The sequence below is a fragment of the Haliotis cracherodii genome, unplaced genomic scaffold (assembly GCF_022045235.1).
Source record: "Haliotis cracherodii isolate W230 unplaced genomic scaffold, xgHalCrac1.p SCAF_7, whole genome shotgun sequence".
In the NCBI taxonomy this organism is placed as follows: Eukaryota; Metazoa; Mollusca; class Gastropoda; order Lepetellida; family Haliotidae; genus Haliotis; species Haliotis cracherodii.
This window is the reverse complement of record NW_027266330.1, coordinates 32003730-32030946: the sequence shown is the minus strand read 5'-3', so window position 1 is coordinate 32030946 and position 27217 is coordinate 32003730. Positions and strand designations below refer to the sequence as shown.

The 27217-nt window shown below is 40.3% G+C and overlaps 1 protein-coding gene across 1 annotated transcript in view; it reads right to left on the bottom strand.

The window, feature by feature from the left end:
* The window catches only part of LOC139447246 (dedicator of cytokinesis protein 9-like), a 188645-nt gene that overhangs the window by 27120 nt on the left and 134308 nt on the right, over positions 1-27217 (bottom strand). The window contains exons 41-47 of the mRNA XM_071228512.1: positions 26267-26392; positions 25463-25576; positions 24788-24811; positions 15091-15114; positions 6985-7200; positions 6346-6403; positions 3042-3056 (exon numbers count right to left, since the gene is read on the bottom strand). Coding sequence (XP_071084613.1) covers positions 3042-3056; positions 6346-6403; positions 6985-7200; positions 15091-15114; positions 24788-24811; positions 25463-25576; positions 26267-26392 — 577 coding nt within the window. The remainder of the gene's footprint in view (positions 1-3041; positions 3057-6345; positions 6404-6984; positions 7201-15090; positions 15115-24787; positions 24812-25462; positions 25577-26266; positions 26393-27217) is intronic.

The window sequence follows — 27217 nt, the reverse complement described above, 5'->3', positions numbered from 1 at the left end:
CACTTCCTAAAATAAGGAAAACAGTTTCCAGACATTGTGTTGTGAAAGTGAAGACGTGTACACAGCTTCAGCAGATTAGATGACTGCAATTATGAACAGGAAAATGTTGCATCCGTGACCGCACACAGTGAGATGGTTGTCGGAGTAGGTTAAACTGCCAGGTAGTGGGAGCTGAGGGGATGCTCCAGAGTACCTGGGAGATCTCAAATGTACTTATACCTGTCACTTATCTTAGAAGAATGCTTTTTCAGGAAATCATTAACGCAAATGGTACCATCCCAGAAAGATAATTCACAGACGTATCTTGTAAAATTACATTTTTAACTTAAAGTATCCTCAGGTTTTTAAACTTATCATCAACGGTAATGTGCAAATGATTCCAAATAAAAAAGAAGGCTCACGACAGTTAATATACAAAGTATCATAACCAAGAATATCTTTGTCACTGTCTGAAAGCAGGTTTATTGATTTGATGGACAGAAGAGATGGTTCCACAAAATACCAGTTGATTCTCATGACTACAATGGCACCAAAAGTCTTCACAATTCTTTGCTGGTAATGTTTAGAGTGAGTGAGTGAGTGAGTGAGTTGGGTTTAACACTGCTTTTAACAATATTCCAGTTATATCGCGGCATGTCAGCTTAATGTGGGAGGAAAGCCCAAAGTGATGCAGGTCTCAGACGTCACTTCGGTGAAACCCACGAGCACGGGTATGGTGCTGACAAACCTAGAAACATAATCAGGGCGAACCGGGATTCGAACCCCCTCAATCATAGGTTTCTGGCGTGCCCAAGGGACGCAACTCTGCACAGCGAATCCCTGCGCCTTAGACGGCTGGGCCACCCATACCCCCAGTAATGTTTAGAAGCCTGTGAGCACACCTGAGATTCAACCGGCACACTAGGCTGCTCATAGGTCCCTGTAGTCTAACCTACACCGGCAACGCCCCCAAGAGCATATCTTCCACTCAGACAAGAGGACAGTGAACAAGAATGCCTCTGCATACCTACTTCGACACAGAAGAAAAAGGGGAAAAAGAGAAAAATATTGCCAAGTTCTTGAAGCAACAGCTACCGTGAAAGTGAAATACTTATTTAAAAGGTATTAATTTGTCTGCCAACCGACATGAATAAAGCTTCAACCATGCAGGCTTACGGGTGGATTTCTATACTGATGATGGCGAGTGGATTATGAAAAAGGTAAAAATTCAGAGTGTTATGTTTACCGGTTTGTTTGTTTGTTTATTTGTTGTTAAACGCCGCACTCAGCAATATTCCAGCTATATGACGGCAGTTTGTAAATAATCAAGTCTGGACCAGACAATTCAGTGATTCACATCATGAACATCGATCCATGCAATTGGGATACGATGACATGCATCAACCAAGACAGCGAGCCTGACCACCCGATCCCGTTAGTCACCTCTTACGACAAGCATAGTCGCCTTTTACGGCAAGCAAGGGTTGCTAAAGACCTATTCTACCCCGGATCTTCACGGGTCTCACGGGTCTGTGACACAATAGTCAGTGCTGGCATGTATGGGTCAAGCAAGCAGCGGTTGCTAGCATTGACAATGATCACTAGGCTGTGATGACAGACAATAATACATAGCAGCCACCTGTTCCTCACTGATCAGATCTACCAACTAGCATCGGTAACTGAGGACTTAGTCTGCTACCCAGTCACCAAGGCGATATATATGATGGAAGATTCAGTGACAGATATTTTTAATGTTTGACATTCATTCAGCTAGGTGTACCATCTGATCTTCATTGGTCAGCTCTGACAACAAACAACAAGCTTGAAGACCGATTCGGTTCTAAAATCACCACACTAATATTTATTTGTATACATAATCATACATTGTAGCCTTCCGACATTCCTAAGTATAGTGGGTTACAGAGGGTCTATTCCGCCCTCTTCTATGGGGATAGCCATTTAGAAATTGGTTCTCTATAGAGACACAAGAATATAAGGATTTCGACCTACGTAGTGACAATATTTTGAGGCTACTCCTACTTGCTCCTGAATTCACCAGACAAAGAAGCAAAAAGACCACTGAAAATGTTGTATATGAAGAATACAGAAGCTGAAATCCATATATCTTGTGTCTCCAGAAGATACTTGAAGTGGATCTTCGCTGACAGTGCACAAGCATTTTTCAAACATTGAGTGACCTTGGGCCCTGTTTGGGGATCGAATTAGTTTATCCTTCAGTTTAGTCTGTGGTGACAAGCATGGTTAAGACATCGACAACAGACTAATGAAATCACCTTTGTTACATAAACAATCTCCTCTAATGACAACTGGTCAGTTAGTTACAGAAAATCTTTGTAATTCCATCAATGTTAAACATCTACGGAGTTATTAGTTTAGTAAACAATAAACATCCTAATACTTCAGCCACATATTTTTATGAAGACAATCAACTGTAAAGAACACATGCCTTTATTTCATTAAGCCAACTGGAATTTAATAGGTTAAAACATTCACAATGTGTTCATATCTTAAATCTCAACATCCAGGATTCTTGCCAACAAATTCTGACGGAATTTCTCATGGTCTGTTCATGTGAAGATTGCAGACCAAACAAGTTACTAAGAACACAGGGTCGTTCCTGCATAATACTTTCACTTATTCAAAATATCACTTCACAGAAGACGTAGAAGCACTTGTTGTTAGCCTCTGTGCGTTGAAAATCGACTCCTTAACTTCCAAAGTGAATGGATCTTTTCTTTACTTGGAAACCATTTAAGATATGAACAATCATGCAATGTGATAGATGTCAGAAAAGGACTTCATTCCACAAAGCAAAAATAGCCCTACGACTATCGTAAGTCCATATTTTAGTATGGGAGTTACGACAGTCGTGGCACTAAGATCAGTTTGTGGAATGGCGCCAGGAATTTCAAAATGAAATCTAATATGATGACATGCAAATGATGAAACAAGGCTGAGTTCTAGAACGCTGACATCTAGTGGTAGTCGCAATGCATCATGGGATCTACTCGTGATGAGCGAGCAGGCAGTAACAAACTTACGTGATCTAAGTTTTCCTGGTGAGACAAGATACAAAGGATTACTTGGCGGTCTCCTTCTAAAACCTCACAGACACTAACTAATTAATAACTTAATTCTTCTTCAAACATTCAACATATTATCTCTTAATTTCTGAAAACATAGCATTGTGAGAGAGTGAGTGAGTTGGGTTTTACGCCGCTTTTAGCAATATTCCAGCAATATCACGACGGGGAATTCACAAATGTTGGTAATCAAACCCTGGCCTTCGGCATGACTAGCAAAGGCTTTAACCACTTGGCTACCCCTACATAGCTTATATTTCAATTCAAACAATGAGGTTGTATTTAAAACAGCACTTACAACTAGAAATAACCTCTTCCTCATAAGTTTTACATGTCATATGTCAAATTGTCCATGCATCCTGCTATGAAAATTTGTATATATTCAAATCCATGGACATATCTGTTGAAAATTTGATAGCTTCAAACCATTTCAAAAATAATTCCATGCACATATGAAAGATTCATCCTTCTAGACAATCTTCAACCATTTCCAGTGTTCCTGTTTACCGGTAGTTGTTTTACCGGCAAAATTAGGGTTGGACCGGTAATTCATGCGTCTGACAGTACCTTATAAATCTTTGTTCTTGAACAAAACATTGGCGATATTCATATAAATGTATATGTCAAACGAAGTCAGTCTATCAGTTACCATCAGGGTTCCCCTTATCAATTATTATTGCAAGGAAATAACATTTTGGTTTGCTTCGAGATTAAATATATATTTGAAGTGACTTTTGTGAAAATTGTGATTGAGCTTTGTGTCAATGAGGTGTAGATCTATGTAAGTTACTTCAGAGATGACGTCATTGCATTGAACATGATGTTGAAAGAATTGAGACCAGGTAATGTCCATACGTTTTTTTAGTTGTTGAGAGTTGGTACTGACAAAAATAAGGGGGGACTGGTAATTTTTAGAGTTGCCAGTCCCCCAGGACTGGCAGTTTAAAAAGCCAGTGGGAACATCGCGTTTCCAGATCTACCAACAATACTGGCCATGTTGGATTTGTTTATTTGTTTGTTGTGTAACGCCGCACTGAGAAGTACTCCAGATATGACGCCAGCTAATTTTATCTCAGAAATATAAGTAGAATCTTATGAAGCAAAACCATAGATATAAACACGTTGGAAGAAAGAGAGTCAAAATGGTACGATTATCTTGTGAAGTGAGTGAGTATGGTTTTACGCCGCTTTTTAGCAATATTCCAGCAATATCACGGCGGGGGACACCAGAAATGGGTTTCACACATTGTACCCATGTCAGGAATCGAACCCGGGTCTTCAGCGTGACGAGCGAACGCTTTAACCACTAGGCTACCCGATCGCCCCTTTATCTTGTGGAAGAAATCTCAATACTGAACATTACATGAATACCCATCTCACTAAATTGATGCACCTGCAAGAAAGGTTGTTGATAACAGGATGAGCCAGGTTAATGTACTGTGTATCATTGACCACATACCTGCTTTTAATATATCACCTGGAAATTACACTACAACTGAGTTTAAGCATTTGGATTGTCTTTATGAGATTACAATGCAAGTTTTCGTACAGCAATATTCATTTACACCAATCATACAACTTCATAGATCCATAGTTATGGTGGTTCCCACTTTGACTCAACTATAGTCCTGGCGAAACTCTGCCATTAAAAAATTGAACATTGACATCAATATCTGAGTTATCTTTTGTCAAGAGCCTCATCTTCCAGATTGCATATATATACAGTCAAGTCCTGTTAATCCGACATTGTTGGTTGCAAATGATTATGTCGGATAAACGAAATTAGGTATTATCAACGTTCATGATCGAAAATTGGACAACTACATGATAGATAACGATTCAAACATGTTGTTATAAAAAAAGGAAAAAGGAAATATTCATATTGTTGTGTTACATTGTTCGCGGAATATGTTTTCTAATCAGGCAATCTCTAAAGTTTAACACAAAACTACTGTTACAGACTGTATGACTGATTTAAAATACTTTTTAAAGCATAGTCTTGAATGGAAGTCACCAATTTGAAACTTGTGCCGCAATGCTTAGAAAGCTGTTTTCTTAGTGGCTAATGTCGACTTCCTGTTAGTAATTTCATTGGTCGGTCGAAGTTCGCGAATGGTCGTTCTGACATGACCTGTAAAAAGATGTCCTCAACGGTAGCGAGAACTTGTATCCCAATTTTAATGAGATTGAGGTAATCTAGACATGTGATTAATCCTGTTTTGTTTATTTAAAGCAGTAATTGTTTATTGTTAAGCAAGTTTATCTCTGCAGCCGTTTAAACATGAAAACACGGGGCTATGTACTTGCAGGCAGATGACCATGGAGAACGCTGATCACTGTGTCGGATTAATCAGACTGATGTTTGAGTGGGAGACTGTCGGATTAACAGGTCTAAATAGCACTGATTTAATTGGTTCCTATCATTTGTGTCGGATAAAGCCGATTGTCGGATTAATGAGTGTCAGATAAACGTGACTTGACTGTATATTTCTCTATCATATTTCAGACTGGGTGCGAGTGACACCATGTTGTTAGAAACACTTGTTCGAAAAAAAAAGGTGGTGCTTAATTAATTTCCAGGTGTACACATCTACCTTGAAAGTGACAAACACGTGCCCTGATTCAAACCACAGGGTTTCATTGTACAGTAGCAAAGATTCCCACAATCCACAGTAGCCCCAGGGTCAGATAGAACATCAAGGCTAATTAACAGCTGTACAAGTTTGTGAACGTTAAAAATAACGCTCCGGTTTAAGTGAATGCTCCTCTCGAATAAACCTTGAAAGGTTGGAAAGAAATAGCTAGGGCACTTAATGGTAAACTTGCAGTACATTGTGTTTATTCTATGCCTAGAGGTGGGTAGTGAGTCATGGAATGTTGAACCTCCTCCTACAGAAAGTGCTGTAAGCTATGTAAGAGAAAGGGACTGCTATTCTACAACTAATGCTTATATTACACTCAGGGCTGTCTACAACATGGCCCCTACAAGAGTGAACACTAACATATGAAAACTAAATCTTGCTTCATTATTATCAAAAATGGATCATTAAGGGACATCATGAAACACATCGGAAACAAAAAAAATTCTTATTTCTTTGTTGAGAGTTTTACTCCTTTGTTGAGTGTTTTACACCTTTGTTGAGAAAGTGTTCACACTGACCTAGCGGAATAGCTATGACTGAAATACCATGAAGAACGGCATACGCTAAATGTAATGCAGGTAATGGGATGGACAAAACAGAAATGTCAGAACAAACCATACCTCTCTTCTTCAAATACTCCGCGATAAGAGCAGCGATATGAATGTAACAGTGGGCAGCCTGAAACAAACAAAGAACATATCGAAATGTAGAAACTCATTGATCAATTAATTAACCGATTAATAGTACACTCAATCTCCTACAAAAAATGTGTATATTGGTGAGTGGGTATGGTTGTAGGTTGTTTTTACCAATGTTCCAGCAATATCACGCTGGAGACTTGTATTAATAGTGAGAAAGTGTTAATGGGTGGTTGGGGGAGTGGGAGGCACACCCTAAAATAACCCCCAAAGGTCCTGCACGGACGGACAGAATTCCTTGGTGTAACTATAAGCCCCGCCCTTTTAGGTTGGGGGTATATAAATTGTAATTCTATAAGATATGTGAGAAGAAATATTAAGGATGGAGGGTCTTAGGTGGAAGTGTAACCAGAAACAACACATATTTTGCTGTGGTTGCCTATTTTTGGGGAGTCTAAACATACAGCAGCAGATATTATGGTAAAAACCAGGGTGCCGTTGTACTAAGGTGATCGTAACTCCCATACCGTAACATAGACTTACGACAGCTGTAGCGCTAAGGTTGTAATGTACAACGGCACTCAGATCTATAAACAAGAAATGTAACTATGGTGAACTCACTTCTGAGAAGTCTCCATTCTTGTTGTGGAGTTTGGCCATGGAGTCCAGCCATGTTTTGCGCAGTTCGGGCGTGCTGGCGTAGGACTTGGCCAGGCTGTACTGAAGATCCACCAGCAGCTCGGGGTCGTTCTCGTTCTCCTTCATCTGTGCTGTTGCCATCAGCACAGTTCGGATCCGCTTTGTCAGATCCTTCACCTCACCAGGGAAGGGAGTTTTCTGCAGCAGAGTAATTAAGATGATTACTGATTACATGTCCTATGTGTTCTCATGATACCTGGCATCACATTTTGTGTGATCTTGCAATGACATGTTGTTTTTTGTTGTTGTTTTTTATGTAATGATATCTGTAATATCACATATGTCCCACCAAATCCAATATTCAATAAAGAAAAAATATTTTAACATAATTTATACTGAACTGAAAATACACATAAATTTACTATTTGAAAATAGAATAAACAATGTTTCATTTTATTATTCTTTTATAATTATTAAAAGTAAGACACATTAACATTGATATTTTCTGCTTTAAGAGATGTGTTATGACAACTTCCTACAATACATGAGTTGCACTGTATATCCTTGCTCCATTATTAAAAAAGTCTCTTATTCTCATTTTTACCTAAAATTTGCTGACATGACAAAAATCAAAACCGTGAAAGAAAGTAAAAAAGGACAAGATGATAAATGAAGACTTGGAGATGACAGAAGCTTAAGTCCTAGTTCCCTCCGACTTTATCTATTCATTTTCAAAAAAGAATTTCTCTGGCAATTGGAAATGAAAAAGACCTTTAGGTATACTCTTTGTTGAAATATTTGGAAATCTACTGAAAACACCTTTATCCTTTTACTGGAGTGTCAAGTCGTGAGAACACTTCGAAAAACATAAAGAAAAGGCAAAGTCTTCATACAAACAGAGACATAATGCAAATAAGCAGATAAATGCTTTGGGCTCAAGGAGAGTATATCCCTTTAGCCTGAATTTTGAGTGACAAAAGTTTAATAAATTGTTCAGTAGTGCATAGCAACGTATTGTAACCCTGTTCATATCCGACACACAAAGCTATCCGGAGTGACAACAATTTTGATAGATTGAAATGTCTGCTATATTCCCCCCACTTCCTGGTTGAGATACGAGGTTTGACCTAGATTTGGAAAGTGACAGCAAACCCACAAAAACTTGTAGTCAAAGGGGATGTTTTGTCATTTTCCCTTTGTATGTTATCAGAAACAACATACCATATTCGACGTAATAAGCGCCCACAGCGATATTTGCTAATATATTGGCTAGTGAACAATCCCAATTAGCACTCCTTCTGATTGATCAATGTACACAGGACTTATTTATTCGCGTATATTACGCACTCGTGTGTTATATGCATTCTTAATTATGGGCAATTAAATTCTGGAAAAATGTATCTGTCGCATATAAACATTTCAGTGTGTCAGCATAAACCACGAAATTTATCTTTCAACTCTCTTTTTTTCCACCAAAATAATATTCTAATAAGAGCCCCTTTTCCTAATTTTGAGAGCGCCCTGGGCATTTATTACGTCGAACACGGTATTTAGCAAACAAACATTCTGCCATATCTATGGTAATGTAAATGTCATCTCCGACATCACTGGATATAGGACGTATAAAATTAAAATATACATTTATCAGTTATTATTTTAATACTTAGAATGATAAATGCTCAAATGCTGAGATAAGGCGTGTGTATTATTTCATCCTTCAATGATTACATGAAAAGAGGAAGGTAACTGCGAAAGAGGTGTGTAGGGTCACTAAAGTCTGTCTCAATGATCACCCCCTACCTAATGACCAGTCCCTTAGATACGATTCATGTGCGATCCGCAAAATGTGTACTACTTATGTGACATACTTCCTTCAGATCAAGACAAACAATGCCATTCAAACCAAACACCAGACTCACATTGACAGGATTAAGGTGTTTGTATAGTGAGAGACTATTCTGCCCTACTCAGTAACTTAAAGGTCACACCTCCGGGGAGCACAGCTTTAAAGCACTTCTCCTCCAAGTCAAACTATTACTGTTAGATAAAGTAGAAAGTAAACAGGACAGATAAAAGCCCATGTTAAGGAAATGTTAGATCACAGATTGTTTTATGTTTAAGGGCAGATGCTGGAGTAACTAAGCAAGGCATGCCTTCCCTCTGACAAGGAGATGCAGCTCTTACTTATGCTGTAGCTTTAGAGTGAGGTTGTGCTCAACTAATGCCCCTTTTAACAGTATTCCAGTTATATCGTTGCGTGTCAGCTTAATGTGGGAGGAAAACCCGAAGTGATGCAGGTCTCAGACATTTACCACTTCGGTGAAACCCACGAGCACGGTATGGTGTATAGAAAGTATAGAAGGCCCCTTTAGTAAGGCCAACCCTACAGGCCTCTTTTCAAGTCACAAACCCTCGGGGGCCTTTCTTTCAAGAACAGCCCTACAGGGCCTCTTTACTAAGACAGGCTCCGGAGGGACTTCTTATCATCATCATCATCATCAATCATCATCATCATCAATCATCATCATCAACATCATCATCAAAAATGTCACAAGTAGAAAATAAGATAAGCATCAGGTACAAATAAGTAGGCATGCCTAAGTGTTTGAAGCCAAAATTCATATTTTCCTATCTTGATTGAAGTGATGATGTCCACATCCTTCCAATTGCAATTAACTCAATGACTGCGTTAATGTGAGTTAACATGAGTGAGTGAGTTGAGTTAAAGTCATGGGAAAAGACCAGAGTTGATTGCCACAGATGTTTATCATGAACACTTATCAATGATCCTAACAGATGCTTTATGCTGATCCAGGCACAGCTAAGGGACACAACTCTGCACAGCACATTGCAGCACCAACTGGAGCTAACAGTGGAACCTAGAATGTTATTCTCTTGATGACCTGTACTTTCTCTATGTTTCCCAACTTGTTTGTTTGTTTTTAACGCCACACTCAGCAGTATTCCAGCTATATGACAGCAGTCTGTAAATAATCGAGTGTGGACCAGACAATCCAGTGACTGATATTATGAGCATCGAACCATGCATTTGGGATCGATGACATGCATCAACCAAGTTAGCAAGCCTGACCACCTATTCCCGTTAGTCACCTCTTATGACAAGCATAGTCTCCTTTTACGGTAAGCATGGGTTTCTGAAGAACAATTCTACCCCGGATCTTCACGGGCAGTTTCCCAACTGCACTAATGATACAGGCATTATAATCTGATCCAATGGTCATAACAAAAAATATTGTTATCTAATGCGATATCAGTAATCATGACACGACCACAACTGCAACAGTCACAAGCAGCCTTGCGAAACACATATGTCCCACTACTGCTAACAATATCGCCCCTTTCACTAGTGAGTGAGTAGGATCTTACACAGCTTTTAGAAATATTCCAGCAATATCATGAGGGACATGCAGAAGAGCTTCACACATTCTACCCTTGTAGGAATCGAACTCAATGTCTTCCTCAAGCCAACACCTTAACCACAGGGCTAACATCACCCCTCCCTTACTCTCTATGTCCAATACCTGGCCACATAAGTATTCATGTCAGTCCATATCTCCGTCTACATGGTATTGGGTTGTGTCTTAACAGTGTGCAATAACTTCCATTGAGATACCACACAGAACCAACAAATCTCAAGGAGGACAAATGACATCAAGCAGTCTGGGATATTTCATTTGATCAATGAATGATTCTTATGTCGGGTAGCCTAGTGGTTAAAGCATTCGCTCGTCACGCTGAAGACCTGGGTTCGATTCCCGGCATGGGTACAATGTGTGAAGCCCATTTCTGGTGTACCCCGCCGTGATATTGCTGGAATATTGCTAAAAGCGGCGTAAAAAACAATACTCACTCACTCTATGTCATTCCTAACAAAGTTCAGAACATTTTGTATCACAGTCAACAAAAGGAGAATCAGAAACATCTCTCTGAAATCACAAACCTGTACGTCCCAGGATAAAAACAGATCAAATATCCTTGTAGCTTATGTCAGCATAACCCCCTTGGAACTGTACACAGACGCGTCACCCCCACCAGTCCTCTCGCGAACACAGCTGTCATATACCGCAGAGGAAGAGGAAGTGAAAATATCACTCGCGACAAAACACACACCAGGTCACCGGCAGACATTACACACCTCTACCCCGACTACCTCACCTGTGAAGGCCAGAATACCGCTACCTGTACGTGTGTCCGACTCAAGCAGCATTCTACATCCCCGTTGAAGCGTGTCCCACTCAGCTGGTGGTGATTGTAGCTGTTCTACCCTCATTGCTTCCATGACCTAATCTAGGTTAAACTTGCGTCAACTGTCACATGTGCGTAAACCTCAGTTATCAATTTACCCTCCCACTATACATATGCTAGGCAGGTACACAAACACCTTGGGGATGTATTGTGTGTGCTCACTCAATGACAAGGTGACCCCTGTCAACTGCCTGTTGTATATGATAGAAAGTTTTCCTGAAACTTATTGCCTGTGCCTAAAGCCCTATATAGTAGAGAGTCTACCCTTTCCTATTCCTACATACCTTCACTAAGACCAGGGAATCTGTTCGGTGTGCTCACTCAAAGACAAGGTGACCCCTCTTAACCATTGAATACAATAGAAAGTGTTCCTGAAACTTATTGCCTGTGCCTAAAGCCCTATATAGTAGAGAGTCTACCCTTCCCTATTCCTACATACCTTCACTAAGACCAGGGGATCAGTTCTGTATGCCCACTCAAATAGAAGGTGACATACACTTCTAACTGCATTTTAAGTACTGTTTTTACAACAGAAAGGTGTCGTGTTCTGAGACATTACCGCCCGATCCTAGTGGAACATATTTCATTACGGCCCAGTACACTACCTCAAGCAAGAGCGGGTAACATAATGTCATTCAAGAAAATAGGCTGCCTGTATCAAGTTTTCAACCAGGCATAGTAGCTCAGTACTGTTGATTTAATTAAAACCACTGATAATTGGTTGGTTGGTCATCAGAACCTAAAGCACTAACACTTGACAGTCTCATCCCAGAAATGACCATTCAGTAATTTAGATGCTGGCCGGTAATTCACAATGCAGTTTCACAATGATCATGACACATGTTCATTACGACTGCACCAGGTTGTTTACTTTGAGCAGGCCATTATCACTTGACTCTCTGATGGGCCCGACTCTTTAAACGGCTGATGTAAACACAATGAAACATTGCACTGACATTCTAGAGGGTGGGGTAAGCTCGGGATTTAACCTTCTCCATGCCTGACACTTACATTTGACAGATTACAAAAACCTATGTAAACAAAAGATGAGAAAACAGAGACAAATGCCTCTCATTACCGTCTATACTAACATACAAGCAATTACATGTACATCATGATCCAACCCCACCACTTGTAAGCTCTTATCCTTCAACCTGCTTATCTGAATACCTTGAGTTTATTGAGGATTGTAATAGTTATACAGCTTCATAGCCGTGGCATGTAAATAATCAACTCTGCGCCAGACAATTGGATCAGTGGTCGATAACATCAACAGCTTCCAGAGTCTGGGAGTGGCTCAGTGATTGATAGCATGAGCAGCTTCCAGAGTCTGGGAGTGGATCAGTGGTCGATAGAATCAACAGCTTCAAGAGTGTGGGAGCGGATCAGTGGTTGATAGAATCAACAGCTTCAAGAGTCTGGGAGTGGATCAGTGGTCAATAGCATAAGCAGCTTCCAGAGTCTGGGCCAGACAAGTGGATCAATGGTTGATAGTATCAACGACTACCAGAGTCTGGGCAGGACAAGTGGATCAATGGTTGATAGTATCAATGACTTCCAGAGTCTAGGCCGGACAAGTGGATCAATGGTTGATAGTATCAACCACTTCCAGAGTCTAGGCCGGACAAGTGGATCAATGGTTGATAGTATCAATGACTACCAGAATCTGGGCCGGACAAGTGGATCAATGGTTGATAGTATCAATGACTTCCAGAGTCTGGGCCAGACAAGTGGATCAATGGATGATAGTATCAATGACTACCAGAGTCTGGCCCGGACAAGTGGATCAATGGTTGATAGTATCAACCACTTCCAGAGTCTGGGCCAGACAAGTGGATCAGTGGTTGATAGTATCAATGACTTCCAGAGTCTGGACTGGACAAGTGGATCAATGGTTGATAGTATCATAGACTTCCAGAGTCTAGGCCGGACAAGTGGATCAATGGTTGATAGTATCAATGACTTCCAGAGTCTGGACTGGACAAGTGGATCAATGGTTGATAGTATCAATGACTTCCAGAGTCTGGACTGGACAAGTGGATCAATGGTTGATAGTATCAACGACTACCAGAGTCTGGGCAGGACAAGTGGATCAATGGTTGATAGTATCAATGACATCCGGAGTCTGGGCCGGACAAGTGGATGAGTGGTCAATAACATGAGCAAGCCCAGAATCCCTACAGCTGTGGGTGCTCGGAACTGATTCTATCCTGGAATCCCCACACAGGTAAAGTGGGTGATTCTAACCAATAAAAAAATAATTAATTTATAATTACTGATGATAATTATCCTCTTTATATGGGTGATAACAACAATTACTGACCACCTACCAGCAGTAGTGACGTTATTCCATCCCAACAGTGGAACAAGCCCAGGTGTGGACCACACCAAGTCTTCACTCACAGGGTGTACAATCAGAACAATGTTTCTAGTTTCTAATGTTACTCCAGCTTGTCCATTTCAGAGTGTTAAAGGAAACAAAGCTGGTCAATATTTGTAACTTTCTTGTCAGTGTTGTCTTAAAGATACTGAACAACTTTACTCAGATACAACATCAAACAGGCATTATCATTTATAACAATAGGACGGTCTACAAGGTTGCCGTGGGCACAACAATGTTAGTCCTGTTTTTCATCCAGGGACAGATCTATTGATAGAGGAAACAAACTTGGCTATGAATGAGATGCTATGTCCTGATAGGCTGTGCCTTGTCATATTAATGGGTGAGTATTTCTGTCAGCCCACTGTGGCATGATTGCAGCCATTTCAAGCATCTCATTGGAATATTAATCCTACAAAGTGGCTTACTTAAAAAAAAAAATCACCAGGATCTCATTGCTACATAGTAAAATTGCATTGCCTCAAAGTAACAACTTCATTTACACATTAAATATTTAAGCATTATATTTAATATGCTGCCAAGTACATACATTATTTCTATAAATGTATAACATCAACACCGGGAAATAACCAGTCTTGATCATCTGAAGAAACAGATTCCATTGGGTGTAACAAAATAGTGGTGAAATTGAAATGAATTGATCCCAAAAAATCAGTGATGACACCAGGTGTCTTTGAAAAGAGTAAGCATGTCCTGCCCTACCATCTACTGGTAGTACAATTTGTAGCAACATGTAAGTTTGTTGTCTTATGCTGCACAGCAATACTCTGCCATATGAAGTCAGCCTGTAAACGGTTTGGACCAGACAATCCAGTGATGGGAACCTGGACCAGACAATCCAATGTTTATTTTGATTTTGTTGAAACTAAGAATGATATGTTATTTTTGAATGTTAGGCCGAAATGGATGAAAGTTTCCAAGGCATTGGGACATCACTTTACAAATGGCGACTTTGGTCTTTAATTTTTAGTTTAAAGTTTCGCATGCAGCATCCTATTTTCAGTGCTTCTATCCTCCGCCCTTGTGTATGTGTTCACCATTTTATTCATTACTCAGCAATATTCCAGCTACGTGACCGCAGTCTGTAAATAATCGAGTCTGGACCAGACAATCCAGTGATTGATATCATGAGCACCACTCTACGCAATTGGGATATGATGACATGCATCAACCAAGTCAGCAAGCCTGACCACCCGATCCTGTTAGTCATCTCTTATGACAAGCACAGTTGCCCTTTATGGCAAGCATGGGCTGCTGAAGACCTATTCTACCCTGGAATCTTCACGGGGCGCGAGTTACAGGAGGCAACAACAGAGTGCATACAGGAATCAAAGCAAGTAGAGCAGAGAAGACTTGATAATATGTTGTAGACAATTAGTATGTTAGTCACTACCAAAGCTTGAATGCTCAAAAAAACTGACCTGACTTTTCTTGTTTGATTTCTGCTGAGAAAAATAAAAAGTTGAACTCGTTGTTATTGTGTCAGTTTGAACCCAAATATACCTCAGAAACCTTTCACAGCATTTAATGCAGTCTTATTATCTTCAGTATCAGCCTGAGACGCCTCCATGTCTGGTGATTATCTGTGACACCAAACTGAGAGTCCTTGGTAGTTTGTTGTTTATCGCCGCACTCACCAATACTCCAGCTATATGACAGCGGTCTGTAAATAATCGAGTCTGGGCCAGACAAGTCAGTGATTGATATCATGAGCATCGATCTACGCAATTGGGATACGATGACATGCTTCAACCAAGTCAGCAAGCCTGACCACCCGATCCCGTTAGTCGCCTCTTAGGACAAGCTCAGTCGCCTCTTAGGGCAAGCATGGGTTGCTGAAGACCTATTCTCCCCAAGATCTCCTAGGGTCCTCCTGGTAGTCAAATTGGAAAAATGAAAGTTATTTTGTTCAAAATTTGTATTTTTTTAAACTTTGTATTTTCTTTCATTCAGTGGTATTTAACATCGTCTAAGGCGCTGCAGGTCCAGAGCACAGTTGTGTCCCTTGGGCATGCCAGAATCCTATGATTGTGGGTTCACATTTTGGTTTGTCCCTACCATGTTTCTATGTTTGCCAGCACCATACTCCTGCTCGTGGGTTTCTCCAAATTGAAAAATGTCTGAGACCTGCGTCACTTCAATTATTCCTCTCATATCATCTAACATGCAGTGACATAACTGGAATACTGCTAAAAGCGGTGTTAAACCCAACTTACTTACTTTTAACATTGTATATTAATGTTACATAGTGGCCTCTAAGCAAAAAATCCCTGATATCTCAAATTAATATCACAATCAACAATATAATAACAGAAAACATTTACACAGTAATTAAATCTCAGAAGGTAACAATAACACTAAGTTCAACAGAGAACAAGACTAACCATTCTAACTTTACAGCCCAATGTTTGAGAGGGACATGAGATGAACTATTTGCATACACATCATAATAAAATTTCAATATCAAACAGTGATGCCTCTTAACCAGACACATTAACAAGCCCAAATGACTGCCTCCGTGGTCTAGTGGTACAGCGTCCGCCTGGAGAGAGGAAGATACAGGGTTCAATCCCCGGCTGCGTCATACCAAAAGATGTGAAAAGATGGTACTACTTGTTACCCTGTCTGGCGTTCGGCATTTAGAGGTTTAACAAGGACTGGTCGGCTCAGAGTCAGTATACTGTGTCTGAGTGGGGTATCCATGTTAAACTGCGGCATAGTATCCCAATGTCCTTCCTGCTAAACCCCAGTAAATCCCTAACCATTCAATGTTATGAATACAAAGTATGTGATCTAGACTACCAATTGACGGACTCTCATTTTTGTGGAAGCCTCGGTGGCTGAGTGGGTTAGATCGCTGACTTTGTGTGCTGGCGATTAGGTGCCTCACTCTGGCAAGTGTGGGTTCGAATCCGGGACGGGACTCAACCCCCAAAAAGTATGAGAATCTGTACTTTACTAAGAAAGTGTTATCCCAAATATAACATTTGTTACACTAAATGTCACCCAAAAATCAAGAATATTCAGACAAGGAGCACCATTTAAATATTATTAAGCCAGACAAAATAAGATTCTTGTTTTACATACAACCCAGACAAAAAAACTGCCAAAGTAAAAATACCCTAATTGAAAATATGCCAACACATCTTTTGGGTTGAGTTTAAATAAGCCCAGTTATTTCAAAAGATCTGCTTAAACAAATGAACCTCAAGTCAACATTAACATTTCTTAAAATGACCTCCTGAAAAGCTGAAAAGCAAAATGTTTGGCATGGTCTTACAATAAGGATTTGTTTGTTTGTTGTTTAATGCCGCAATCAGCAATATTCCAGCTACATGACGACTGTATGTAAATAATCGAGTCTGGACCAGACAATCCAGGATTGACATCATGAGCATCGATCCACGCAATTGGGATACGATGAAATACATCAACCAAGTCAGCGAGCCTGACCACCCGATCCCGTTACAAGCATAGTCACTTTTTACGGCAAGCATGGGCTGCTCAAGACCTATTCTACCCATGATCTTAAGGGTTGGTTGGTGAGGGAGCCCCCCAGTGAAGGTGTTGGCTCATCAATCTGAAGACCTGGGTTTGATTCCTAATGGGTACAATGTGTGGAGCTCATTTTTCATGTTCCCAGTAACAAGGCTGGAATATTTATAAACGTGGTGTAAAACTCTACTCACTGACTCACTGGCTCACTCACTGACTCACAGGCTCACTTACTGACTCACTCAGTGACTCACTGGCTGACTCAGTGACTCACTTGCTGACTCACTAACTAACTTGCTGACTCACTCAGTGACTCACTGGCTGACTGGCTGACTCACTCACTGACTCAGTGACTCACTTGCTGACTGACTCACTGGCTGACTCACTCACTGACTGACTCACTGGCTCACTTGCTGACTCACTGGCTGACTCACTCACTGACTCACTGGCTGACTCACTCACTGACTCACTGGCTGACTCACTCACTGACTCACTGGCTGACTCACTCACTGACTCACTGGCTGACTCACTGGCTGACTCACTCACTGACTCACTGGCTGACTGGCTGACTCACTCACTGACTCACTGGCTGACTGGCTGACTCACTCACTGACTCACTGGCTGACTCACTCACTGACTCACTGGCTGACTCACTCACTGACTCACTGGCTCACTGGCTGACTCACTCACTGACTCACTGGCTGACTCACTCACTGACTCACTGGCTGACTCACTGGCTGACTCACTCACTGACTCACTGGCTGACTGGCTGACTCACTCACTGACTCACTGGCTGACTGGCTGACTCACTCACTGACTCACTGGCTGACTCACTCACTGACTCACTGGCTGACTCACTGGCTGACTCACTCACTGACTCACTGGCTGACTGGCTGACTCACTCACTGACTCACTGGCTGACTCACTCACTGACTCACTGGCTGACTGGCTGACTCACTCACTGACTCACTGGCTGACTCACTCACTGACTCACTCACTGACTCACTGGCTGACTCACTCACTGACTCACTGAGTCACTTACTAAAAGAATCAGTAAACCATTGAAGAAAGAGAGTGCGATCTTCCTCCATATTCCCTTGTTAGTATGAGTGTCGCCACCTGGAAGCCACCATGTTGTGAGTGACAGACACGTTACATCTGCAGATAGCACCAACAAGCTCCCAACTGGACATCAAAGCGCTGGTGTAGTAGCATTGTGTGCGTGAACAAAGGCAGGTGAGGTCATGATGCTTACTTACGCATGCAACTGTTTTGGACTCCATTTCAGGTAGTGGTGTCTAAGTCATCAGGACCATTCCACAAAGACAGCGCCATGACTGTCTTAAGTCTAGGTTTACAAGCACCTTAGTATCAAGATGTCTCTGTGGACCGGGGGTTCTGGGGCTTTAGCCATACTAGATTGTAACTCTAACATAGATGTACATTACTTTCAGAGCTAAGATCACTTTAGAAGAGGTTTGTTTGTTAGTTTATTTGTTTGTTGCTTAACATTGCTTATACTTAAGTAATAAGACAGCAGACTTTAAAAAATCGAGACCAGACAAACCCGTGATTGATATTATGAGCAACGATCAATGCCTTTGCAATCAACCAAATCACCAAGCCTGATCACCAGATCCACTAAGTCAAAGCTTACAACAATCATAAGTTGCTGGGGACTGATTCTAGCCAAGAATAACCATAGTATGTAATGGGCCCTAGCTGTCTAAGCCATTATTCCGCAAAGCGATCTTAGCGCTAAGATGATCGTTATTCTCTTACTGAACATAGACTTACAGTCGCGATGCTGAGATGGCTTTGTGGAAGTGGGCCCTGTTTGATCAAGTATCATAGCTTCTGATGGCAGAACTGTCCCATTTCAGTCTATAATCCAACAGTACAACTCATGGTGTTAGAAAGCATTACAAATAGCTGTCATTTCTCCTAGTCCTCTGTTACCTTAAGCGTTAAGAAGTTTGGACAATCAAAACACGTTGTGTAGCTAACACTATTATCACTGATTACAAATGTATTTTTCATGTGTAATATTTGCACGTATTCTATTGTTGATGTTTTAAACTCCTCAGTGTATGGATCTGCTGACCCAAATGTTCACTAATGTGCAATAACATTACTTCACGAGTCTTTATCTTTCCCCCTGAGTCATAAAGAAGGCAAAACACATTTTTTATCAATAAAATAAATGATTCCATCGTTATGACTGAAAGTTCACCAACTGTTGCATGGAGCCTAAGAAAACTACTGAAACATTTTTTGTCGTTATTTCGAACAATTGTCAAAACTAAATTTGAACAAAGTGGATTGGATGTATATTGCCCTACGTTTTCGGACACTTGTTTGATGCTTAATCAATCCAATGATCTCCACCACATGTTAGGGCTGGGACGAGTCCAAATTTACTACCCGGGTACCCACCCCCTATTACCCGACCCTCACCGGGTACCCACTGTAGGTCTCAAGAGATAGGTAAAACATGTCCAATTGGTAATAATTTGACCGTACTCCTGTCAAAATATATTTAGATACACGTATAATCTGATCTGGTCATGCATTCACTGAAGTTGACTGATGTTTTAATTATGCATACATATAAAGTCAGAAGGAATGTGTGCAAAGTCAGAAAGAAATAAGAACATTTATCAATTATAGTGTAACCAAAGAGTTCTTGATCATTTTTGCCATTAAACAATATAATCACGTGACTTACCACGGGTCCAGGTAGTCCTGTGGGTACCCGGGTCCTACTCAGTACCCACCCGACCCGGGTACCCGAGCTACCCGTCCTAGCCCTACCACTTGTTATTGAAAATACAAGCAAATAGTCAGTTATAAAAGATCTTTCGACAAGAAGAAAGAATATAAAAACCAATCATTTCTTGTGCAAGGTGAAAATATTTCAATATACTATCAAGTTCAAATTAAAAGTTGTCAAGACCTGATTAAAATATTGCAAAAAGCTGCATAAAACCACTCACTCAGTAATAAGACAAAACAATTAAATAGAAGATAAACATTTGTGACTTCAGATGCTATAAATTACAAATGAGCTATAATAGGTAAAGCCACACAGGTTGATGAAGCCAGGCATCCCGCTACACACGGTTAACACGACCGGTATCCAGCATAGAGTCAACACAAAGAGAATTTCATCAAGCCAGGGGAGGAAGCACTCACTCATTCTTCACTGACTATAGAAGACTTGATTGATTGATTCTTTGTTGTTTAACACCACACTCACCAATATTCAAGCTATATGTATATTTCCAGCGGTCTGTACATAATCAAATCATGAGCATCAATCCAAGCTACTGGGATGTGCTGATATGCATCAACTAAGTCAGCGAGCCTGACCACCCGATGCCGTTATTCGCCTATTAAGACAAGCAAAGTCGCCTTTTACGGCAAGGATGGTTTGCTGAAGACCTATTCTACCCCTGATCTTCACGGGAATCTATGAACAGGCCTCTATGTACATAAAAGATATGTAATTCATGAATGTCATAGTTTAAGGCCATTTTGTACAGTATTTCTACATTGTGTATTTGAAATTGAAGAGAAAGAAAGCCCAAAGTGACAAAGATTGTAGTTTGAAGTCTGTTGAAACATACAAGCATGGATCAAGCACAATCTGGGGTTTTAAACCAACAACGACTCAATCCTGGCATGTGAAAGGGGGACAACTCTGCACAGTGACTTGTGTCATCTTTGACGACTACGCCCCCAAATGAGCATCAATGTGATTCTGCCAGCGTATGTGATGTACCATACACAGTTTCCATGTCGAGAACGAACCAAAATACTTCAGTCTATTTGTACAGAATAAAAAAAATGTAAAAATAGAAAAATGAAAAAAAGCAACAAGGAAGGTTCCAGGAATTTGTGAAAGGGGGAATAATTTAAAAAAAATATATTACACTGTATATTTGGTCAATGGTCACTGACATAAATATGTAATTTTCAAAAGGAAGTCTGTACCCTCGGGATCCCTTCCAAAGATCTAGCTAGCAACATTTTTGTCTACAATATGCAATAATTACATCTGACATATAGTCTCCTTACAATTACACCCATAAGAAAACTATACTTATAACCAACAAGTATGGCAGGAGAAAATAAAACCAATCAACACAAACCAAGAATATCTGACCAAATATCCCAGTCCACCATACCTCCACACACACAATACAGGATGTGCTACAAGTCTCGGTGTAAGGAACCCTGACTGTACATAATGCATGGCAGAAACAGGGACAATACATTGGCAGGCCGAGGCTGAGGGTTTGGGGAAATGGGGGCATCCACCAAGGAAATAATGGTTGAATTTGTAATTTCCAACACCTGGTCGCCATGCATTTCTTTGGGATATATTCATAACAATTTGCACATTTGTTTTTTTGTTGTTTTTTTTAATGATGCACTCAGCAATTTTCCAGCTATATGACAGTGGTCTGTACAAATATTGAATATGGACCAGAAAATCCAGTGATCGATATTAGAAGCAATGACCCAGTGCAATCCAGTGATTCACATCATAAATGTCAATCTACACAATTGGGACATGATGACATGCATCAAACAAAGTCAGCGAGCCTGACCACCCGATCCTGTTACCCGTCTTAGCATGGGTCTTCTAACGCAGATCTTGATGGGCACTTATCTCTATCACAGTTCATTAACTAGCCCTGCCTTACTAAACTAACCTGAATACCTAACAACTTACTTATATAATTACACATCTCAAGTAAACCATAGTTAGATCAGCCTTAGAAATTCAGTTCTTTTAAGACATCCACAGGACAAATGTAAACTTTACTTTACTAGTTCTTCGAAACTGTTCACTATATTTACATATTCTGTCAGTTTTATTTAGCTCCAAGTTGAAGCAAAATTGAAGCACTGAGACCTGGGCCCACTTGCACAAAGCGATCTTAGCGCTATGACTATTGTAAGCCTATGTTAAAGCATGGGAGTTACGATCATCTTAGCGCTAAGATCGCTTTGTGCAAGTGGGCCCTGGTTCAGAATTATAGCCCTGAAAAGCTATAACACAATGAGGACTACCATCATGGGTTTTTTATTTTCCCTCAGCACAATTTTAGCATAGTGAATTGCGAAGGCTGCTTAGGTAGTTAATCACTTTTAGTTTCAAGAAACCAAATCAAAATAAGATACATTGTCCCCCCAATGAAGATGTTCATGAAAACAATTTGAACAATGAGAACAAAGATGTACCGGTATTTCCTAAGCACAACTGGCATGTTTTCTCAAGGACAATCAACACGTATGTAACAGTAATAAAAATTTGAGGAAGAAAATTTATGGATGTTAACTTCTTTATTATGAGGAACACGTTTCGTAGTATATGCTTAGCGGGTACTCCTTCATCAGGTGAATGAAAGGAGTGAGCATATACTTTGAAGAAGTTGACATCCATAGATTCTCTTCCTTATGTGTATCACTTCTACATGCCTTTCAAAGAATACAAATTTGGTTTTCAAAATGCTGGTATGTTTTTTCGAGAGCACAACCAGTCTGGGATTAAACGTAACTAAAGTTTTATGATGTTTTTTGCTGGTTTGTATTTTTCATAATGATTTCCTTATTGTGCCGTTATTTTGGACAACCCACCGGAAGGCTGCAATTTATAAGACATGGTTTCCCTGGTCTAATGACACAATTCTGCCTTATTTACACATATAACTTTTGAAGATATTAATTAATAAACATGACTAAATGACTTAATGTTCATAAATGTCCGGAGTCAGGCATCCCGTGAACTTATTTTTCTGGATTGGTTGTTTTCCTGACTAAACATACCAGCCTTTTGAAAACGTTATGTTTCAATACGATTTGGCCTTGGAAAGGATATTATATGACAGACCTGATCAAACTTATTAAACAAAAAAAACAAGAAACATTTTTTGTCTTGAACTGTGCGACTGATAATGGATTAACTTAATCCATGTCCAAAAGAATGGACTGTCAGTTGAACTTAATTGACTGAGTGAAATCACCAATTTTTTACACAAATTCTTTTTAATCCAGATTTGACCTCTTGACCCTTGACCTTTGACATACATAATCACTGTCCAGCACAAATAGCATATTGTTTGTTAAAACTGGTAATAAATGAGTGAGTGAGTGAGTAATTCTTTACGCCGCTTTTAGCAATATTCCAGCAATATCACGGCGGGGGATCCCGAAAAATGGGCTTCACACATTGTACCCATGTCGGGAATCGAACCCGGGTCTTCACTTTAACCCCTAGGCTACCCTGTCGCCCCTGGTAATAGATAAACCGTGCATGTCCTATACTTGAAATATGTAGGTAGAAGTGATTGTCAGTTGCAAGGTGTTGATTTTAGAAGGTATGACGTAGTATATACATAGTTAATCAAACTGTTAATATTGCATGTCCAAACAAAACAAACATTAGTGTTCTATGATCTGTTAAATGTTAACAAAGTTCTAATTAGTTAAACTCTCGCAATATCTATGTCTAACTTGAGAAAATATACCATAGTACTTTGGATTTGAATATACAGACTTAACTATTAGTCTCTACCAAGCAGCTCAAGATTTTCAGAAAAATGAGATGTGGTTACATAACTTCAAAATTATAAGATTTCTAATGTAATCAACAGGACTAAATAAAATGAATGAATCTCCCATACAAAAATATGTTTACTCATCCAGTCTTATTCCTCCTACTTAAAAGGAAATTCAAATGCAAATATGACGAAAGTCAAGCTATTAATATCATATGAACTGTAGTACTAACATATTTTAAATGTAAGTAACTTCTGTAATATAATACTAGGTTAATGCTAATATTGTTTCCACGAAACCTGTGCGTCTATATCCTATTTGTTCTAGTATGACATTATGAGTTGCAGGAGTTATCAAAATCAGTTGTCATAGCAACAGCAAGTGTTGCCCAGTGTGATGCAGATGTAGGGGTTGTCTCAAAAGTTGCCAATTCAAAAATGAAACATTATGTTTGAGGGTTGAGGTATTTGGACTTCTCCCAACAGGAACGATCATGCAGTATATTCCAGCCTCCATTTTCTGGTGAAAGGGTAAAGGGAATAAAACCAAACAAAAGTTTCAACTGGGACCGGCCATTTCATGTTCAGCGTGGAACCTGTGAGTTTTTATATTCTGTCATCAATTCAGCAAATCTTATTTCTCAGAATCCTATTTTCATCTGAAAATATATTCATTTGACCATAAAGCAGGATTAGAAATTGGCACTAGTCCTGTAGTCCTTGCCAAACTGCCCAATAGTAAAGGTATCCTAAGGACTAGTAGAAATTTGCCATTTTTAAAGGTTTTGCTATATGTTATCATTATAAGGACTAGTGGACTGAAACTGTTAGTTTCAACCGCTGAAAAGTCAAGGAAAAGTCAGTTTTCCCTGATCAGAAATGGTTTTTCTAGGCTGAAGCTGAAGATGAAATGGTCAGTCCCTAAATATTTGATGTAATAACCATGAGACAACCCCCACTAAAGTAAGTAATGGGTCGGCAGCAAGAGAGGCAACTATGTCTCAAGCTTTTCACTCATGTGGTCCAACCAACATGTTCAAAAGAACATACTCACTGTCTTAGAATTTTTATCCTGAAACTTTTGAGAAAAACAAACATGAGATTCCTTCCTTCCCATCATGCAACACAATAACTGAGTGTTAGTCACATGGCCAGATCTTACGCCAAAGTTACCCCGCGGTAAGATGTTTCTACCTATACCTGATACCATGATCATGATTGGCTAATGAAAGTCTGTGGTATTGCTTCACAGCAAGCTTAAGTTAGCAAGAAATAAAACAGTTATTGTCCCCATACACCAATTAAATATTAACTAGATTCCCATGAATTAACTCTCCAAAACAACACTGAGAACCTTTTAGTCATCCTAGCTGTTAATATTACTTTCAAAAGAAGAATATAGTGTTAGTTTCAATCTAAATGGGGACTGTCTCAAAATGTAATATTTTACAATATTTCTCAGGTTTACGTTGCATTAAAAGTTATAATAATATTCCAAAGTACACCAGCCAAAAAATATCATGCAATGATAACTTTGAATTATTTGATTTTAGAAGCCTTGACATTCATTAGGCTTAAGTTGTATGAGTGATTATATTCAAATTACCACATCAATAAAACGTCCAATGATAATTTTGATCATGTTTAAGTACATAATATTCAAAGATATAGTTTTGAGACAGGCCCTGCAGAGCACATGAAGCACACAGAGAGAGAGAAGCATTCTCACCTGTATTCCGCGGTCGGTGTTGGCGTAGTTGTTGACGATGGCGAGACTCTCCTGGAAACGCGATGTACTGAGGAGCATCACGTCCCCGATCAGTTGGGACACCGAGATGATCACCTGTAACGTATATCCATATATGGTCATAGCTATACCTGCACATGGAGCATACAATCCATATATGGTCATAGCTATACCTGCACATGGAGCATACAGCCCATATATGGTCATAGCTATACCTGCACATGGAGCATACTGCCCATATATGGTCATAGCTATACCTGCACATGGAGCATACAGCCCATATATGGTCATAGCTATACCTGCACATGGAGCATACTGCCCATATATGGTCATAGCTATACCTGCACATGGAGCATACTGCCCATATATGGTCATAGCTATACCTGCACATGGAGCATACTGCCCATATATGGTCATAGCTATACCTGCACATGGAGCATACTGCCCATATATGGTCATAGCTATACCTGCACATGGAGCATACAATCCATATATGGTCATAGCTATACCTGCACATGGAGCATACAGCCTATATATGGTCATAGTTATACCTGCACATGGAGCATACAGCCCATATATGGTCATAGCTATACCTGCACATGGCGCATACAGCCAATATATGGTCATAGCATTACCTCCACATGGAGCATACAATCCATATATGGTCATACCTGCACATGGAGCAAATTATGCAATTTAAAAGAGGTTTCAGTTGGAAATAAAACACCTTTTTTTTAACCAATCAGAATCAAGCATTGTTCAGTGTCATGGTAGAACTTCACATACCTGCAGGTGCACTCTGGTGAAGCTCTTCTTGTTGGAGTACTCGAAGTTGGTCCTCATCAGCAGATACAGCAGGGCACACGCCTCCCTCCGGGTGGAGTTGAGCTTGGAGCTGCAGCACCGCAGGATCTACACAACACAAGGCAGTCAAGTTGGGGAGCCTCTCAGAGAGTGAGTGAGTGAGTGGTGGGTTTGATTTGATGGGGGAGGAGTCTACACGAACACAAGGTAGTCAAGTTGGAAACCCACTCATAGAGTGAGTGAGGTGAGGTGAGGTGAGGTGAGGTGAGGTGAAATTGGGTTTACGTCGCATCAAAGATTATTGCACTTACATAGCATGCATGTGTGTGTAGCTGCTTGTACTAGTCCAGACTGATGCGGATTTATAGTGCTAGCTCACTGAGATACCATGCCGCAGAATGAATACTCAACTCAGACACAGTATACCAACTCCGAATCGACCAGTCCTTGTTTTAGCCCCTTAATGCCGAGCACCAGACAGGGTAACAACAAGTACCATCTTTTAACGACTTTTGGTATGACGCGACCAGGGATCAAACCCTGGATCTTCTGCTCTCCGGGCGGACGCCATAAAGTGAGAGAGTGAGCGGTGGGTAGGATGGAGGAGTAGTCTACACAACACAAGGTAGTCAAGTTGGGAAGCCACTCACAGAGTGAGTGAGTGAGTGGTGAGCTTGATGAGGGAGGGGGACAGTGGATGAGTTGTAGTTTGGTGTGGTGTGGTGTGGCGTGGCGTGGCGTGGGGTGGTTGGCGTGGCGTGGCGTGGCGTGGCGTGGCGTGGCGTGGCGTGGCATGAGTATGAGCATGAGTGGAGTGGAGTGGAGTTGAGTGGAGTGGAGTGGAGTGAAGCGTTATTACACATATTGTTTTTTATAAGCCAAATTCTAGAGAACATGCATCATACAAGTCCTACATATATTCATGTCTCACAT